The 19,772-nt window shown below is 51.6% G+C and overlaps 1 protein-coding gene and 1 pseudogene across 1 annotated transcript; both read right to left on the bottom strand.

Annotated features, from left to right (window-relative positions):
- Window positions 1-1,735: 1,735 nt before the first annotated feature.
- On the bottom strand, window positions 1,736-5,112 carry LOC116860479 (annotated as a pseudogene).
- Window positions 5,113-10,346: 5,234 nt separating this feature from the next.
- On the bottom strand, window positions 10,347-13,443 carry LOC116860401 (bone marrow proteoglycan-like). Its single transcript, XM_032846457.1, has 7 exons — window positions 13,328-13,443; window positions 12,973-13,007; window positions 12,680-12,749; window positions 11,755-12,074; window positions 11,322-11,453; window positions 10,732-10,843; window positions 10,347-10,473 (listed from the first exon to the last, which is right to left on the bottom strand). Exons 3-7 carry the CDS (start codon window positions 12,735-12,737, stop codon window positions 10,415-10,417), a joined length of 681 nt encoding a protein of 226 aa, XP_032702348.1. The 5' UTR covers window positions 12,738-12,749; window positions 12,973-13,007; window positions 13,328-13,443; the 3' UTR covers window positions 10,347-10,414.
- Window positions 13,444-19,772: the final 6,329 nt, after the last annotated feature.

Raw genomic sequence — 19,772 nt, 5'->3', positions numbered from 1 at the left:
CTGCTTTGTTACTACCTCCTTTCCCTGGGGGTCCCCATTCCTATCCTGTTCCATTGACTCTGGCCCCTTTAGCAGCAAAGCCCATCTGAGAATATTATTCTTTTTGTTCCTGAAACTCTGCAGACCATCACATGCCTGGACCGATACACACATGCACACACAGACATAGACCTGTACACGTGTGTGCCACACACACACACACATACGCACACTCACAAACCCACTGGTACACACATGTACAGGCACACACAGGTCCAGGAGTGTTGGGGGGCAAAGCTATATGGGCGTACACAACACCCAGGTGTATCCATAAATATACAGAGGTTTGTTTGTTTTTTTATCCCTACTTTTTTTTTTTTAAGATTTTATTTATTCATTTGACAGACAGAGATCACAAGTAGGCAGAGAGCCCGACGCGGGGCTCGATCCCAGGACCCTGAGATCATGACCTGAGCCGAGGGCAGAGGCTTTAACCCACTGAGCCACCCAGGCGCCCCTACAGAGGTATTTAAAGTGTGCTCAGCACACAGAGGCACACGGACTCGTACAGTTTTGCGTATTTATAGATAGACACTCCCATGTGCGGGGATAGACACAAGCATACAAGGATTGACTCTTGTACACACCAAGATGCATATACACACATGTACGTATGCACTCACAAACACACTTGTACACTCTCCCTGCACCCTGTGTGGAACTACACCCTTGGAAAATATGTCAGTAGATCACATAGCTAGCTAGCTAGCTCTGTGCCTTAATCTCTCTCCCTCTGCATCCCCACCCCCCGCCCAACAACGCAGGGCTCTCTGCCCTCCTGATACCCAGCTCAGGCCTGAGCTTCCTGGTTATCAACCCCAGCATCCTGCCTGGAACAAAGAAAGGGAGCACCGTTCTCCGTCCTTGGGGACAGTGAGGTAAGGGAAGGGTCTCTAGAATAGGGACGGGAGCCTCACCACTACCTGATGCTACAATTTTTGCCCCAAGGCCCTCCCACTGAAAGGCAGCTCCCATCTGAGACTGTGTTCTCTCTAGGGAGGTCAGCTGGGGATGGGGGAAAAGGAGAAGGGATTAGGGTGGGGGACACACCTCAGAAAGGAGTGGAGGACCCATCTCAGGAGCCAGGGACTTTAAACTCACCCACAGGGGGCTGGGAGAATAGAAAACAGGGGCCAGTATCTGAGAGGCCAGGAAGACCCAGAGCTAGAGGAACCAGCTGCCCTAGAGGAAGGGACTTCCTCCCTCCCACGTGGTTCCCCAGGTGGGATCTCAGTACACACCATGCGCACAGCAGTTCTTGAATGGGTGCAGTCCCCTCCACGTTGGAAAGCCCTTCCACACTCCCCCCCGCCATCTTGCACCCCATATGGGAGCCAAACAAAGCAGGAGGGCCAGTGTCCCACTGCGCACCAATGAGGAAGTCCTCCAGCAGTGGAAGTGGAAGAGGCTGGGCAGGGAAGGCTCATGGGGAGCCCACCAGCCCACTGGGTGCCCGGCTGCTCCCTCTAAGCTTCCCCACCTAGCCCGAGGCTCCACTGGCAGTCCTCCAGCGCATGCAATAATGAGATGGAGTTGGGAAATGCTGTGGGAAGTCTGGGTTTTTAGCCAGGAGAGGCTGGAGGACAGAGCCTGGAGGGGGTCCAGGGACTGCCAGGGGAGGTCTGAAGGGAGGGGGCTCCGAGGCAGGAGCTCCACACCTCAGGCTTAGAAGGAGCAGACGAAGGGCAGACACCTTTCACATGAAGTTAGCTGCCAGCAGTGGAAAGCATGGTGACGTCAGCAATCACCTGTGTAGCGAGCGGCCCTCCTTGCCTCCTTGGCTGGCCAGCCGGGACCAGGACTATCAGGGTGCTTCCCACGTGCCCCTTCTAGCTAAGGTGCACCCAGCTCTTCCCGGGGGAGGAGGGAGGTAGTGTGCTAAGAGCTTCATGAATTAGCTGGTTAAAGTATGCCTATTGCACATGATCGTCACAATGACCCCAAAAGATAGATGTTATTGTCATCCCCATTTCACAGACGGGAAAAGTGAGGCTTAGTGGAGATAGTAACTTGCCTGGGTCTCGGCCTGCAAGAGGCAGAGCCGGATGTGGATGGCGGCAGGCTTACTCCAGCACAGATGGTCTTAGCCTTGGAGCTAGCTCCCTCACATCTGGCTTCCATGCGGCTCAAAGCTGGCGACTTACCCATCAGCCAGCCCTAATTCCCGCAGCTTTCCTTCGTCCTTCATCCATACCTTACGTTCACATCTCCTCCTCTCCTCTGTCGCATCAGTCACTCCTCGTGGCCCTCATATCAGAGGAAGGATAACAGCCCCCCAGCCCCAAGCCTAGTGCGGTCGGTGAGGCTGGAGAGTCCCCATCTATGTCCCATACAGGGTACCCCATCACCTGGTTTTGCTTTGAGGGGATCCCTACATTTCAGCCCTCCTCATAGAGGATGTGGCTTCTCCGGCTGGGGGAAGGTGTGAGTTTGGAGAGGTATATTCAGAGAACTCAAAGGGACAGTGTGTGAGAGTGTACCTTGCCACTGCTTTCCCTTGCCCTGGTCCCATCCCCCCTCTCCTCTGGTCCATAGGGCTACATAGTTGCCTTTCCCATTCACAGGCTGCCTGAGACCCAGTATCCAAAATTCCAGCATCTCCCATCAGTCCATTGAAATCTCTGGCACGGGAACTAAAGAAGTGATAGGCTGGGTCATAGGGCATAGGTCATAGGTCAGAGAGACAGACCTGGGGCCCCAGAGAGGGCCCACTGAGTGCTCCTTTCCCCTCTCACCACCCACCCAGTGGGGAGCCAGATCCGCAAGAGACCCATGCCTGAGAGTTTACGGGCAATGTCGATGCAAGAGCGGCCAGCACTCCTGCATCACACAGAACACGATTCTCCATCTTCACAGTGCATACAATCTCCTGGCATTCTTGTTAAAATGCAGATTCCAATTCAGGAGCTCTGGAGAGGGGCCCAAGATTGGGCACTTCTGATAAGCTACCCAGTTTGCCGATGCTGCTGTCCAGGGACCACACTCGAGTAGCACATTTCATGGCATTTATTCATCCACAATCTGAGAGCTGCCTTGAGAGAGGGGCTCCATTTTAGAGATGAAGAAACTGAGACTCCAAGGGAGTCATTCAGCTAGTAGGTGACTAAGCGGGGCATGGAGCCTATCTCCTGACTCCAGTGATGCACCAGGAAATGTTCAATGGCCATCTCCAGGGGAAGGGGAGAACACAGAAAGCAGGAAGAACCCTGATTTACAATCGCCCATTTCTTTGGTGTGCGTACCTCCACTGGGGCAGATTTCAAGCTACAGGCATGAAGTCCGTGAGCGTGGAGCTGGGATGAGATGCCCAAAATCTTTGGTCCCCCAGACCCAGTCCAAGCCAGCTCCAGTGCCACACTGCCCGCCGCTCGAGGCTGGCCTCAAGGGCTGAGATGCGGCTAGACGCCAGCAGGGGTCCCTGGAGACAGTCAGAGAGAACTTCCTGTCCCCAGGGAGGTTGGTGCCTCACCTACCCAGCCCTTAAGCATGCCTCCAATCCAGGCCTGGCCTTCATTGACCCCTCTGGCCATGCACAGGACGTGATGATCTGAGTTGGAGTTGTGTATGGAGACAAGCACCTTCTGCAGACATTCAGCAGAAAGAAGAAAATGTAGGGTAGAGAATTCGCTGGTTTTTCTCAAGTCTCTGCGTCTCCAGGAGAAAGCTTCTCATCTCTTTGCAGGTCAGAAATCAATGACCTACTTGCCCTTCTCAATCCCATCTTGTGTCCCTTGATCAGGAGCTTTTTGCAAAAACTAGTAATACTCAGAATAATCAAAACTACTATTGATTGAGAGTTTTAATGACCCAGGGACTATTCCAAATACTTCCATGTATTATCTCATTTGATCCTCAACCACATCCCTAACAAGATGGTACTGTATATCTCCATTTGGCAAACAAAGACTCTGAAGCCCCAAAAGGTGAGCTGACCAGCCCAGCAATGGAGCCAATGTCAGGCAGAGCCGGAACTGAACACAGGTATATCAAATACCAAAGCCACTCGTGCAGACAGTGGTTCTTAAAGTGCAGACCCCAGACCAACAACACCATCATTACCTGGGAATTGTTATACATGCAAACTCTCAGGCCCTGCCCTAGATTTGCAAAGCCAGAAATGTATTTTAACAAGACCTCCAGGAGATCCTGACATACACTAGGCTTTAAGAACCACTAATCTCAAAGGGAAGAGAAGGTTGAATCTGATCTCCTCCTCACCTCCAGTCCTCCACTGTAACCTCTCTGCCACTTACCTGAGCGTTTACAAATTTCTCAAGGTTCCGCACCAACAGGAACCAACAAGTCTTGCACGCAGGACTGCCTGGACTTTAAACTTTGTCCACTTCCTTGGGACACTGAAAGTCCTTGTCTAGGGCAGCTGGGTTGGAATCCATGGCCTCCTCACCCTCAAATGTGTCCCGATAGCCGGAAGGCTTGGTCTCCTCTCCTTCTGACTTAATCACCTTCTGGGTGAAGGCAGAGTCTCCCTCCTGCTCCCCTAAACATTCCAGATTCTGACTCAGGTCTGCCTGTGTCTCCCAGCTGTCCAGATTGGGAGCATTATTCTCTGGGGAGAAGGGGTAACCTAAAATCAGCTCAGGGGTCTCCCTTCTTCCAGGACCATGGACAGCTCTGAAGGCCGACACAAGCTTTCTTAGAACCACCATCTGTAACCAATACTGGAAGGATCTCCTTAGCATGGGGTGAGGTGAGAACACTTGGGTCATAGACACAAGTGGGTGAGATCCTGACTTCTGGCTGACACCTCAGGTGTGTATTCTGGGAGGAGGCACCTCTGAGAAGCCCTCCATCTTCACAGGTGGTGGGGTTTTCCTGTGAAATAACCCTGGCAGAAAGTTTGGGTGACAGTTCCGAGTCCAGGAGAAATCTAATCAGAGATGGGCTGGGTCAACCGAAGGGGGGGCAGCTGTGGCCCTGGCCCTGTGAGGCAAAATACCTGCAAGAAAGAGGAGAAAAAAGAAAGGTTGGTGAGATGGGAAGGGGAGGCTTACCCAGATGGAGAGCAGCAACTGTCCCCAGCAGGAGAAGGGGCAGGAGCAGGGGGCCTTTCATTTCCACTCAGGCTTGGGATAGGGACACAGCTCCCCTTCCCTCCTTGTGGGTGTCTTGTGTGTCTGCACAGCCCCTGGCAGACGGGACAAAATCCTTGTTTAACCAGTTGATTAAGGGGCAAAGATTGGTTAGAGCACTCTTTCCTCCCCAGAGAACAGGCACTGAACTGGAGAATTAGAAAAAGGACGTGGGATGTCAGCTCAGGTGCAAAAGTCCCTTTTTCCTGAAAGCCCCATCCCTGCTCCCCCAGACAGCCCTTAGCTCAGACCCTTGCCCCTGCAAAAATGGGCCTGCTCTGAGTCAGGGCCACTATCATTCATACTGGAAAACAAGGGGAAAAGGATGGTGGCCACGGTGGTCCTGAGGACGGGCTTCCAAGTGGGTCAAGCACTCACCTCTGGGAGTCTCAGGCCTCCACTCTCAGTGCTTCTGGCTTTTGGGCCCCAGAGGAGGCTGGGTCAAGGCTCTTATGCTGGGCTTCTGGGGAAGCTGGAAGAGGCAAGGATGATTGCCCCCTGCTGCGGGGGAGCATAGAGGAGCTGATAAGAAGAGTTTTGCTCAGTCCTCTCACCCTTGAGAACTGCTGTCTTTTGGGACTGCGGAGATCTATGTCCCAGGGCTCTCTTCCCATGTGGGTATCCAGACACCCTGGTGTGCTCAAGAGTACCCCCAGCTGACTGTTGTCTAGGCATTATTACTGCCCCTATAGTGTCCTAGTCTGAACAACACTCCTTAACCCCAGGAGCAGCCTTCCCCTGGTCAGTATCCCAGCTAATGAGGTGGGGAATCCCAGGGAGCTGGGAGACCATGTGGGGAGGAGATAGGAGGCCAAGGGAGGCTCTGCCCTCCTGAGCACTCACTTATCTCGACCAAGTCCTCTATATGCATCACATCCCTGAATCCTCATCTTCACCTCATTCCATGAGAAGGTACACTGATCCTTACTTCACAGATGAGGAAATGATATTCAGAGAGGGAAAGCAACTTGCCAAGTTTGCACAGGAAGTAGGAGAACTGGGATTTCTAAGTCTTTTTGGTTTGAAACCCTTGTCTCTCTCTGATTCTGTCTCAGTCTTTGTCTGACTCTCTGTCTCTCTCTCTCCTTCATTTTCTTCCTTTCCCTCCCTGTCCTCTTCCTTTTCCCTCTCTTCCACATCTTTAATCTCCCTCTCTTTCGCATCTTTAAAATTTTATGCTCATTTTTTATTATGTGGCTCTAGATCAAGGTTCTCAACCTTCCTGCTTGCAGTGAAATAGTTCTTTGTTGGGGGCTGGGGGTGTCCTGTGCATTGGAATGAGTTTAGCACTATCACCTCCCTGAGTCATGACTATCAGAAGTGTCTCCATACATTCCCAAATGTCCTCTGTCACCCCATCAGCTTCTAGATCACTGATCTAGAACATGTAAAACATGCCATTTTGTCCAATCTCAAGGCATAATCTTATGGCCAGGAGGCAGCAGCCAGAATGGAAAACTTCATGCAGAGTCGTTGAGACACTCCAGGCCACCCTTCTCCCCACCCCCGCTCCCCATCTCCCACCAGCATTCTATCACCACCAGGGGTGGGACTAGAGGGATGTGAGCAAGGCACTTGCCTCAGTTGCAAAATTGAAGAGCCCACTAAAGAATTCATTAGTCAAGAGAAACACTATTTTAATGTGATCTTTATTAAAAATCAAAATACATGCAAAAAATCCACAATTAACAAAATAGCAAACTTTGAATCAATCAAGCTCTGGCCAAATTCATTGCAGTCCAAGAAGAGGCCACCAAGCGCTGAGCCCTGATTTTGCTGGATGTCACCACCAAGAGCTAGAGGACTTCTGGGGGTGGGTGTCTGTCTCAACTCTGTGCCATCCAAACACAGCACATATTTGATTCTTGGATTCCAGCCCAGCACACCAGTACCCAGAATACCAGATAGGTAACCCAGAAGGTGAAAAGGCCTGAGTCCTCCCCTCCTCTGTGCTCTCAGGGGACCTACAAATGGAGAAGTATCTGAGAGCTCATTTCTGCGCTCAGTTGCAGAGTAACGGTCTTGCCCATTATCTCCCCAGCCCAACAGACTTGACTCTCAGCTTCTCTTCCTGACTCAGGGTCTGGAGGCTGGGTCAATTTCATGCCCCCAAAACCTGGTCCAGATTTTGAACTTGAGATCTCCCTAGTGGGAGAGCTAGACCCCCTCCCATTTTTCTTGCCCATCCTGAGCCCAGCCAAGGATATCATTTCCTTAGTGTTTGGGGTGACCAGTAAAGACAGCTTACACCATGATAAGCTTTACATGTGTCTTTTCATTGGAACATCCATTTCATAATGAGAGAATGGCTTCTCAGAGTGCTTAAGACACAGCAAATCAGTGACAGGCCTAAACCCAGACCTTCTAGCCTCTTAGCCTCCCCACGGCTCCCTTCCCTCTGCCTCCTCTCACAGACCTCTCTCCTCTGCAACTTTTCCCTCTTCACATTCACCCTATTTTCTTTACACACAAACCCTGGGCAAAGATAGTCCATTGACTTCAGTGACTAGTGAAGCTTGTCTGAATCCAAAATAATACTGTTGAAGATCCACCATGGACCAAACACTATGTTCCATTAAGGCTTTAATCTCCATGATCCTACTTACTTAATTTTTATAATCATTGTGCAAATTAGGAATTGTCATCTCTAACCTCCATATCTACTGCACGAGAGTTTAAATGCGTTGACACAACTAGTAAGAAGCGGGACGTGTGACCCTGTCAGATTCCCACATCCCTGCTTTCTTTGATAGGCCCAACTGTGTTAGCCCCAGACATTCTAGCCGGTGGGGCCAACATCTCCAGCAGACATGAGACTCCAATCCTCTGGCCAACTGTTTGCACTTCTATTCACAGGATCCAAACACTGCCTCTTGTCTAGAGATTTAGCCCTGCCCCACACTGTGCAGAGGGCGGGTCTCTCCATCTTGAGGGACAGCGTAGTGTGATGTATCCTGGAATCCTGAGTCCAAAGTCAGCCCATCTGTGGCTCCATTTTCTCCTCCAAGAGCAGAGGCTCGTGGCGGGACCTCCATCTAATGAGCCAAATTCCCAGAACAGTGTCTGGCTCATGGCGTTGGGAGGCGGCCCTTGTCAGGAAGCCAGGACTAGAACTGCGACCCCAATCAACAAGTAAGCACTGTGTGTTGATTGAACTCCTGCTCTGTGCGTTACATACTGAAACGAACTCCAGGGACTCCGTCCTAAAGATGCAAGTTGCCTTCTACAGAGCTCAGTTAGCATCTTGTTGGAGATGAAAAATGACACACAAACCCACATTTGGGGTTGCAAGGCCAGTCCTCTTATTTCATTTTTTACTTTTTTACAATTTTTCTTGTGGACATATAACATGCATCCTGTAAAATGTACTAGAGGGTGGACTGTTCAGGGGATTTTCACAGAGTGAATGCACTCTTGGAGCCATGCCCAGATCTAGACCCAGAATGTTCCCAGGCACCCAAACGCCTCTTTCACGGCTCTTTCTTGCATGAATCCCCTACAGGAGATCTCCATGGACTGGAAGCCCCACTTCTGTCACAACACACAGCCCCAGCAGACGAGATGGATGAGGACCAAGACAAAGTCCACCTCCACTTAGCATAAAGCCTGGCACCTAGTAAGTGCTTAATCAATGGGAAATAGTGTTACTCTTTATTATGCATATTGGAATAAAGGGAAGCCATGCTTTCCCACAGCAGAATATAGTCTATAAGGACAAGGAGTGCAAGGTCTACTTCAGCGGCATCCTCTACAACATGCAGCCCCAGGCTGAACCCAGAAGAGTGTTCCAGAATTCCACCATCTTTGAAGTCAGCAGACTGTCACAGAACAGCAGCTATAATGGGCTGCAGTCTGATTTCTGTCTTTCTCAAATAACTGTGCAAGCTTGAGCAGGCAGCTTCCCCAGTCTGGGCCACACTCAAAAAATTCAGGTTCCTGATTTGCCTCTGGGAATCTGAAGTCACCTGTAATTCTATGTATTTGAAGAGTCCTGGAGGAAAAGTCGCGTTAGGGCATTGACTCCTTATTTTCTGCTAACCTCCTTGGTGGAGTAAGGATTTGGAATGCTTTCCTTCCCTGCCTCCAACTGGTACTCCCCCTGTCCAGCTGGGTTGGAGTCCTATGCCCCAAGATGAACTCAAGGGTAAGGGAGTGTGTCCTGCCTCTCCATGGTGCTCCAACCCTAGGCGACTGTGTTCTGGAAGCAATCAGTGCTACCAGCCACAGGATCCTAATGGTTGAAAGAACATTCAACCGTAACAGAGGGCTGAGTCACAACACTGGCCTCATTTAGAGGTTCTGCCTTGGGTCTGTCTTTGCATAGGCCCGTAACTTCTCTGAGTCTGGTTTTGTGCAGTGGGGTAATAATTATCGATCACACAATGTCAGCAGGGGGTACTTCATGGGTGTGCAATAAGCAGTAACAATTAGTAGATGTTGTTGTGCTTCTATTATAAACAACTGTGTGTTCCCGAATGGCTGGAAGCTGGGTCTTCCCAGGTCTTATAGAGAGTTGGACCTACAGCATGCTGTCTTATATTGGGTTTCCCCAGAAACAGGTCCTGAGACAAGGATTTGAGTGCAAGTGGCTTATTTGGGAGGCACAAGGACACTTGTAAGGAAGAGGACAATTCAGATGGACCACAGGAGACAGCCAATAACATGTGCGTTACAAAGCCAGCTGCCTCCTCGGGTAACTGGCAGTTGATCCCCCTGGGAAACCCTAGGAAACAGTACCCAATACCTGCCTTAGAATTAGTCCATTTGAAGGGCAAGAGACTGGGACACTCGTACTTCCACTCCTGCCTGTTGTGGACTGTTCCCGGGGACATGTTAATTCCCTGGCCCATTAAGGCAACCGCACTCTGTGGGGAGGAGGAAAGGTCCCTGCATTGGAGATGCCAGCACAGGACTGGGAGAGTGAGTCCAGCTGGAACGAAGAAGACAGGTGGGGTCCCGACAGCACCTGCTGTGCACCTGCCAGTAATTAGAAGTCGTGTGAAGAGCTCCCTGAGCCCTTTCTTCCATCTTCAGGAAGACCCTGCGGACCCCACCCCATGCTCCAGCCGCCTTGCTATGAGAGACAATGGAGTGGGGAGGGCAGTCATTGCAGGGCAGAAAGTTCGTGGGTGGAGCTAAGCAGAGAGAATCAGTGACCGGAGGAAAAAGAAGTCAGTTTCAGGAAAGCAGTTTTATTGCTGGGGACTGGACGCAGGGGCAGCAGGCAGGGGAGGGGAGGCAGCTTCCCGGGAGTGGGTGGCTCCGGACTCCTGGCTGGGTCTCCCTCAGTAGGAACAGATGAAGGGGAGGTGCCTGCGGCAATGAGTGCGACGCCAGTGACCTCCTGTGAAGGCAGAACCGGAAGGGGCTTTCAGCCTCTGGTTCCCCCTGACTCTGCCCCAAGAGGGCCTCCCCCCTACCACCCCGCCCCACTCCTGCCTCCTTAGAGAGGGAGTCCGAAGACTCAGCAGACCCCCGCCCCAGGCACAGGCCCCTCCCAGCGCCGCTTCTCTGAGCCCCTCCCATCCCACCACTGCGCCCCCCCCCCCAAACCCCCCATCGACCCCCGCCTCCCCATCCTTCATCCCTACTCCCACTTCACCTCGGGTACACAGGGCCACACATCTGCCACCCCTGGCCTGGGGCTGGCCAGCAGCCCAGTATCCAAAGTCCCAGCGACTGCCATCAATCCAGCAAAAGCGTTTCCAGAAACCCTGGAGGAGGCAAGAGCAGAAGACGTGGGCGGAGGGGCACACGAAGGAAGAGCAGATAGGCAGACCTGGAACTGTCCAAGCCTGCATTTTCCCTCGACTGCTGGGCCCTGATGGACACTGTCATGGTCAGCTGCAATGCTGACCCACAGTGATCATCACCATCACATTCTATGCATAGCAGTGATGCACTCATCCTTCTGGCCCAAACCCATTCCAGAGATGCAGAACCAGACTGACTGTCTCACCCAAGTCACACAGACAGACAGACAGAGGCTAAGCAGAATTTGGCCTCAAACCTCCTCACTCTGAATCCTTGGTTCCTCCCAGTGCCTGGCAGCCTCCTGGGTATCTCACCCCAGCTGTCTGTCTGTCCCCAGTTCTTTGGAGGATCAAAGGGGAAGCACAGACAGAGCTGCAGCAAGGTGAGCACTGGTTGAGGTCAGCAGTGCTCCCCACTTAAAGCCCGGACCCCTCTTACACAGCCTACGATCCTGCCTCCGATCCAGACTTGGCCCTGGTTGAGGCTTCTGACTGAACGCTGGAGTCGGCGATTGAAGTAGATGTTGTGGATAGAGATGAGGTTGCCCCTGTAGCATCTCTGGCAAATAAACTGTGGGACAGGAGAAAGGAGAAAGGATGGAGTGACCCCCTCAAAGGAATTCGTGCAACCTTAACCCTGGGTCTCCAAATCTCCAAAATCCATCCTCTCCACCCCCATGCCCACCTCCATGGCCATTTGAAGGCTGGAGATCTGTTTCCACGGGCCGCTCCCCTCTTACCCTGACACCTGGGCAGGCCCAAGGCCCTGCTGACACCCCCAGGCTCTTCAGTGAGGCAGATACGGATGCAGAGGCTGGAGGCATCTGTCCCCACCCCTCCACAGGCCTTGGCTTCAGCCCCAGACCACTCACCTGAGCTGAATAAAATCTCCTCACCCTCCTCACCAGGAGGAATCGGGGACAGTTCTTGCACCCAGGGCTGTCCTCCAGTTTCACCGTGTCCTCTTCTTTAGGGCACTGAAATTCCTCATCCTCTGCGTCCAGGGCTGGGGCAGACTCTACAGACCCGTCCTCCTCAGGGGTATCTTCACTTCCAGAGTACTCCTCCTCGTCTTCCCTGAGCAGCGTCAGCTCCCCTGGAGGGGCCTCCTTTGCCTCGTTTTCTGGCATCTCCCCATCCTGAGGCACGGCTTCATCCCCTAAGAAGCTCTCAGAGTTAGACGTCTGAGTCCCTGGCAGAGAGAAAGACCAAGTGTCCCTTCTTCACACCTACCCCTGTTCTTCCCCAGCACCACGGACAGCATCTGCCTTGACCCTGGGGGCGGCAAAGCCTGGAACACAGCCAACAGGAGGAGCCTCCCCCTCCCCATTCTCCCATAAGAGGTCATGGTGTTAAGAGCAAGGACTCAGATTCAGACAGCTGTAGGTTTGGGTACTGGTTCCATCCCCTATTAGCTTTATTTTTCCGTTTGCAGTATGGGTACACAATATTACGTACCTCATGGGGATGCTGTGATGTTTAAAGGAGATAATGCATAGAAAATGCTTTAGCATGACACACTCAGTGAGCTCAAGGTAGAAGGAAGCTATTATTATATTCGTCATTGGTATTGGGCAGAGAGGACAAAATCAAAAATCAAAATCACAATCAAAAATGTCACAACAGAGATGCCCTGAGGAGCCCCTTCGGCTCCTGACTGTAGAGCCTCTGCTCCTCCAGGTGTGCAAAGATCCTGTTGTAGGGCAGGGCCACCGAAGGAGGTGGTTCTGTGGCTGTGACCCCATCTACTCTAGAAAGGAACAAAGTGGAGCGAGACTGAAGGACAAGGAGACTTACCCAGATGGAGAGTTGAAACTGTCCCCAGTAGAAGAGCCAGAAGCAGGGGGACTTTCATCTCGGCTTTCTTCTGCAATGAAGAACACAGCTTGTCTCTCTCTCTCTCTCACACACACACACACACACACACACACACACACCCCTTGGGAGTGGGGTGGAGAAAGAGAAGGTATGACGAGAAGCCCCTGAAACTCCAGGATGCTGGGACCCTTTCTGAATGGAGTGAGGCAGACCATGACAGGCAGCCGAGGCTGGCTCCCCTGTGAGCCCGCATGCAACGAAGGGAATATTACCTTTATTGGTTTGTACTGAACGGGCCCCTCAGAGTCTGTGAAATGAGAGAGAACCAAGAATCAATGACTGTCGGCCTTCCCAGGAATGAAGGGTGCTTGGCTAGTGCGTCCCCGCCTCACTGCTCTGAAAGCCAAACACACTCCCACGTCCTCCACGCTCTGCCTTCACAGCCGAGGAGGCCTTAAAAGGAGTATGAAAGGCAGGGATGAGAAGTCTTGCCCCTGCCAACCCCTGAAAGCCACACGTAGTCCCAGCCAGCCCTCCAGAAGCTCTCGGCCTGGGCCAGAACCCTCCCCGGAGGGTGAACACATACCCCCCTGAAATCAGCTCTGTCGCGAGAGGGAAAGCACTAACCTGCCCAGAGGTCTTCCTGCTCCTGTGGGGTTCACAAAGCTCAGCCTCTCCTTTGACATTTTATAGAGGGGTCTCAGAGGAAGTTCCCCAGAGAAAGGAGGGTTTCCCCAGCCTGAAGGAAATGAGAGGGCTGATAAGAAGTGTTTCCTCACTTCCCTGGAGAGCCCACTCATCTGCTTCCAGATTCTCTCCTGACACCCCTTTCGGGAGCCTGAGGGCCGTTCCAGGCCTGCCTGGAACCGGTGGTTCTTGTCCTGGGGCGCACTTCAGAATCTCCCAGGGAGCTTTTCCAGAAGACACAGCCCCTCTGCTTCACTAATGGGACCGCGGACTGCCACAGGCATTTGGGAAATAAATCTATTAAGATTAAAGGCATACCTATCACTTGCTCATTTTCACTCTTTGGAGACCGTTCTTTGGAAATAAAAGCACCTATAAGTAAGAACACTTTTTACAAAGTTGCGTATTGCTTTTCCATTTGTAAAAACAGAAGTCTCCATGAGACCAAGGAGCTGGCTCTCCTCTGAATGGATAGGCGGTGAACAGAAGGGAGGGTAACAGGGCGTTCCGGGTGTGAGGAAAGGTGTGGTGATGAAATGACCTTGGCATCAGCACAGGACAGTGTCCATTCTCACTCAACTAAAGTTAACAGAGTACTCATTGGAAGGGGGTGGGGAAAATGGAGTACATCCCATCTTTTTTTTTTTAAAGATTTATTTATTTATTTGAGAGAGACAGAGAGAGAGAAAGAGAGAGCGTGAGTGGAGGGAGGGGCAGAGGGAGAGGCAAAGAGGGATAGAAACAGATTCCTGCGGAGCGCGGAGCCTGACACATGACTCGATCCCATGACCCGGAGATCACAACTGGAGCAGAAATCAAGAACCTGTCTGTTGTTCAACCAACTGAGCCTCCCACGCACCCCAAGTACATCCCATCTTGAGCCAAAGAATGGAGAGACCCTTTCCCCCACGCCTGCTGGCTTAAGGAGACAGAATGCAGGAATCAAGGACATGACTCAAAAACAAAAGAGACAGGAAGCTTTGAAAGCTGCTTTCGCTCACCCCCAGCCCCAGGCCCCCCGAAGGGCCATTCGTCTGTTGGACAAAGCTACTGCGCTCAGACAGGATAGGGCTAATTCTTGGAGGCCAGCTGCTCTCAGGCACCCCAACCCGGAGGGAAGTCTCTCCTTTAGGCCCCACAATCCAGGTTAGCAGCCCTAGAAATTCCATTTCATCAACATCCACTGGGGGGTGAGAGTGGTGGCTGAGTGTGTGGGTTCGGCAGTCAGAGAGTCCAAGCTGGAACCTAGTGTCTACCACTTCATAGCTGTGTGACCCTAGGCAGGTTCCTTAACCTCTCTGTACCTCATTATCATTGTTTATAAAGTGGGGACAACTATCCCTACCTCCCTGGGTCATCAGAAGGAACAAATGAGTGTGTTTGTGGCGGACTTGCTGTGGGCCGACCAGCCCCCTCTCCGCTTTCTGGTTTCTAGAATTCTACTTCTGGGAATCTTGGTAGAGGGCAGGCCTCTCATTCTTGAAAAGAAAGTGCCAAATAGATTCCTAGCCTCCCTTGCAGTTCAGGCATATGACTGGGGCTCCATCGAATGGGAGCATCCAGTCAAGACTTGTCCTCCAGAGCTCGTGATGGAGAAGTAGAGGCCAAGAAGACCTCTCCTGGCTGAGCCAGTGGTATAGACCCAGTTCCTGGGGTGGCAGTGTCCACGATGCCAGAGCAGGGATCCAGGGTCCAGGCCCTACGCTGACAGCCACAGGGTCTGAATCACAACAGCAGTGGCAGCCAGGGCCTCCCCACACCCCTCCTAAGGCCTGGTTTTGGCCCCTGGTTCTCTTCCTGCAATTTTATTGAACTACCTCATTTCCTTTCAATAAATTCATTTTTCTGCTCTATATCCAGTGGGGAGAGGTTCATCTGCGTGCCCCAGAACCCTGGCTGAGACAGATGTTAGCCCAGGACCTGGCATGCCGTCACTGCTCAGTCAATGACAGCTGCTCCTGTGAACAGGTCTAGAAGTGATCCAGGTCCCTGGGACTGACCCACATTAATCAAACTCTCAAGAGACCAATGTCTACATCTGGTGCCAAGGACATAATTTAGGTTGACCTGAACCCACTTAGGGCCTTCTGACACACACATTCTCTCCCTGCCTCACAAGCTACAAATGTTGCTAAATTTGTGTCAGTTTGTCATACAGCATAGAAGAGTAATAAGATGTTGTGGAGCGGCAAGACCTGTTCCTTCACAGGAGGAAATTTATACTTAGTGCAATTGGTGGTAGGGAGTTGGCACGGGGGAGTGTCCCAAAGGAATGGGCTTGAGAATTTCCTGGAAAAGAATCCGGGGTCAGCAGTTCAAGAAATATGGAAAAGAGAAAGAGAGGTTCAGTCCAGGCCAGAGGTCCCCCCACGTTCTCCCCCTTAGACCATAACAAGCTGGAAAGTCCCTTCTAGTTCCAAGCTCTGCCCCTACAGCAGTGATGTCCTCCGGGAGTTAGACCTCTGGGCGACCAACCACCTGATAACTGGGCTTGGCCAACATCCCTTTGGGGCAGATAAGATAAGCGGTGGCGAAAGACCTAACATCGTCCCAGGGCTGAGAAGCTGGGAGATAGGGACCCGGGCCATTGCTCTGTGAAATCAGCCTCACAGCAGCCCCTCTGACCCTTCCATGTGTGGACACACCAGCGATGGACACTGACCAAGACTGCTAGAGCTGGAGGGGTCCTTGGTGATGACCCAGTCTAGTCTCCACATCTCTGCCATGGAGAGTGCCCCCTATTGGACTCAGATGTCCCCTTTCCCAGATTCACTGCTCTCCCTGCTCCCACTGAGAGACGACCTTCCATCCCCTCCAGGCACCTCCTCTCCCAGACATTGAGTACTCACCATGAGGTGGGCAACATTAAGTCTTTGCAGTCTGTGGCCTCCCAACCCCACTCGCCACCCTTCAGTATCTCCCCAGTCCACCGACTTCTCACCATGTCTGCTGCTGCCTCCCTAGCCCGGGCTGCTGTGTTTGATGACATACGTCAGAGCCCGTCGTCCCCATGCTCCCCGTTCAGTGTCTTCCTTCTACACTAACAACTAACCCAAACTCGTGCCCGCTGCCTATAAGTGCTCGTCTGGCTCTTGCCGATTTGCCCGACCTCAGTAATGGGAGTGATCTTCTCATGCTGAATTCCGCTCCCTGGGCCAGGCTGGGCGCCTTCATAATGGCTCCTTCTGTCTCAGCTCAAAGGTCACCTCCTCAGAAAAGCCTTCTTGAGAACTCTTTCTAAAGAAACCACCCCCGGTCAACTAAATAAATAAAATCTTAAAAAAAAAAAAAAAAAGAGTGCCTGGGTGGCTCAGAGGGTTAAGCCTCTCTGCCTTCAGCTCAGGTCATGATCTCAGCGTCCTGGGATGGAGCCCCACATCAGGCTCTCTGCTTGGCAGGGAGCATGCTGCCCACCCCCACCCCCCCACCTGTCTGCTTGTGATCTCTCACTCTCTCTCTGTCAAATAAATAAATAAAATCTTTTAAAAAGAAAGAAACCCCCCCATCCCACTCTCACATCAAGTTACTTTGCTCCATATTGTTCCATGTATTTCCATGTGAGCATTTGCCAAAATCACATGATCTTGCTTATGTATTGGTTTCTTGTTTATGGTCTGTCTCCCTCAGGAAGAAGTAAGTTCCATGAGAACAGGGACGTTGTCTTTCTCATATACTGCCTACAACTCTACCCAGATCACATAAGTTTTCCAATTATATGTTGCATTAATTAATCAACTTAAACTCTACACCTGGAGAAACTCCTGCTGAGTTTCGTTCCGAGCATAAACCCATTAATGTTCTGAGCTCCACCTGCCATGGGCACAACACTGACCCAGCCTCTGTGTTCTGGGACATTCATGTATTTATTGGTTCATTCACCAAATACTCAGAGATAGTCTCTAGCTTAATGTAGCTAAGACTGCTAGACAAACAGAATGAATCTATTCACCAGTAAAACATGGCATTGTATTGAGTGGACACTTAGAAGGACAGAACTTATACACACTGAAAGATACAAATTCTCAGTGCTACCGGCAGGCAATCAGAGAGGGCTTCCTGGAAGAGGTGTTGCTTCAACTGGGCTCAGAAGTGCTAATAGACAAGATAGGAGAGGCAGAAGAGGAGTAGGAGGCCTTTCTAGAGACCAAACCGTGCCCTGGTACTGCTGGAATTGGAACCAGGATATGAATGATTTGGTGTTTCCTAGGTGAAGTCAAATCATGAGGGGCTTCTCTGCTTTGCACCAAAGCCATGCTCCTCCGACAAGCGGTGTAGACTTGGTGGCTGGTTCTTCAGCCCCCTCCTACACCTCTACACCACAGTAATCTGGTTTCTGCCTGCCCATTGCTCCACAGAAACTACTCTTGCCATGGTCCCCACTGACCACCCAACTGCCAAGCTCTCAGACCTTCTTCAGCTCTTATCCTACTTGACCTCTGTCATACATGACACCTCTTCTCATCCTCCTTCTCAGAAACTGCCTTAGCAACATTCCTTCCCAGTTTCTGCTGGTGGTCTCCTCTTCCTCTTCTAGAAAGTTAAACATTAGCAATCACCTGGTTTCCTGGCGCCTTCTCTTCTCTTCTCATCTATGGCGCCATCTCCAGCTACCAAATATGGACCAACTGCTCTAACCACAGCACTGCTCCTCGCCAGGTCTGGCCACCACCACAGACTCACATATATGGCTCCTTAATTAGTTCCCAATGAATGTCTCACAAGCATTGCGAATTCAACACATGCCAGACTGAATTCACCCCTACACACACACACACACACACACACACACACACACACACACACACTACTCTCCTGTGGTCCGTTTCCCAAGAGAAGCCACCTCCTTGCACCCAGATCCCCACGCCAGGACACTGGGGCCATCTCTTTCTTCAGCATCTCATCAACTCCCAGCACCCCTCCTCTGGGGCTTTCCCAATCCACTGCCCACCATCTTTCACCTGGATCATTTCAATGGCTCCAAATTACTTTCCTTGCCCCAGGCCTTACCACCTTTCCCTGCCCCTAATATTTTGTCCAGAGGCTACCAAAGTGAGCTATCTAAAATCCTCCTGTTTCCCTCTCACGCATGATCTCTGTGGCGTCATGCTTTCTCATCCAAGAATCCTTGGCTCTTTCTTTGGAATTTCTCATCCTTTCCTCCCTAACCACTGTTCCACCCCTCCTCTTTGCCTACCTTTCAACCAAGGACTGCCTCCTCTATGAAGCCTGCCCCGATTCTCCCAGGGAGAGTTAGAAGGGAGCCTAGTCAAGGCTCATCTCTTTCTATCCCAGCCCCATCCCATCTCCCAGCAGCTCTCGTCTTGCTCTGTCTCCCTAGCAAACAAAGGCATGCCCACCTGCCTATCTAGGGAGCCTGCACAGTCCTGGACATGCACTGTGGGCTCTATCCATGTTTGCCGGAGAAGTGAATGAGCAACGGAAAGCCATTCTTGTTTAAGATTGCCACAGGCTGAGCCAGGCACATCTCCCCAAAATGGGATCACAGGCAGGAATTTTAGTAACAGTAACAATGTCACCAGTGAAGTCAGGAAGCTCTTTCCACGGCCTCTGTGCCCTATGTGCTCCCTGTCATTTACTCTCATCAACGATCCTACGATCCTACAAGGTGGGCACACTGTTATCTGTAAATGACAGACAGAAGGACTGAGGCTCCGAATGGGTAATTGTCAGGGAAGCATCAAAACCAGGATTTGAGTGGAGGGCCGGCACTCTTCCCCTCTGTACCCCGGTCCCCCATGTCAGCACACGACTCACACGAAGCACCCCCACTCGTTCCCCAATGTGCATGGCAGGTGGTGAAGGATAAGTGATGAGATGGAAAGCTTGGGAACAAGTTCCCTGGAATTGAAAAGACCCTGACCCCCCTCAGAAGGCTCCTCAACCCACACTCTCCGTTTGCCCCTCTAGGAGCTAAGTTAAGGATGACAGCCTCATGGGCTTTGGGGGGCACCTAACCGAGAAGATGCTCATGCAAGAATCCAGGAAGGGCCTGGCAACCACTAGGTCCTCAACAAACGGCAATCCTGGACCGTATCTGCATTTTAGGAAGAGAGAAAGCAAGGCCTGGAAAGGTGATGTGATGGTCCAAATTTCATGTAGTAGCAAATGATGGTGGCTTGTAAAGGAATTTTAAGTCTTCCGCCATCCACGAGGAGAGATTTCTCAGCCTCTTTCATGTACACATCACTGCGTGGGACAGACATTTCACAGCCCACCAAGAGGAGCCAGGTCAGGAGCTCCCGGAACCCCAAACAGTAGCTTTGCTCTCCCCAGTGGAGAGCTCAGAACAAAGACAGAGCTGGTGATTGTGATCGGAGGTTCATTGGGTGGGAATGGCCTAGGGTGGGAGGTGGGGTGCCTGTGA

The sequence above is a fragment of the Lontra canadensis genome, unplaced genomic scaffold (genome assembly GCF_010015895.1).
Source record: "Lontra canadensis isolate GAN:19392208 unplaced genomic scaffold, GSC_riverotter_1.0 scaffold176, whole genome shotgun sequence".
In the NCBI taxonomy this organism is placed as follows: domain Eukaryota; kingdom Metazoa; phylum Chordata; class Mammalia; order Carnivora; family Mustelidae; genus Lontra; species Lontra canadensis.
Note: the sequence above shows the minus strand (reverse complement) of the source record. Positions and strands in the feature narration are given on the sequence as shown.

Excerpts from the sequence above, each read along its gene's own strand:
- LOC116860401 (XM_032846457.1), bottom strand. The coding sequence starts at position 12,737 with ATGAAAGTCCCCCTGCTTCTGGCTCTTCTACTGGGGACAGTTTCAACT. Across the intron at positions 11,454-11,754 it reads GGAGATTTTATTCAGCTCAG|TTTATTTGCCAGAGATGCTA; the intron begins GTGAGTGGTCTG and ends CCTGTCCCACAG. Across the intron at positions 10,844-11,321 it reads GAGGCAGGATCGTAGGCTGT|GGTTTCTGGAAACGCTTTTG; the intron begins GTAAGAGGGGTC and ends TGCCTCCTCCAG.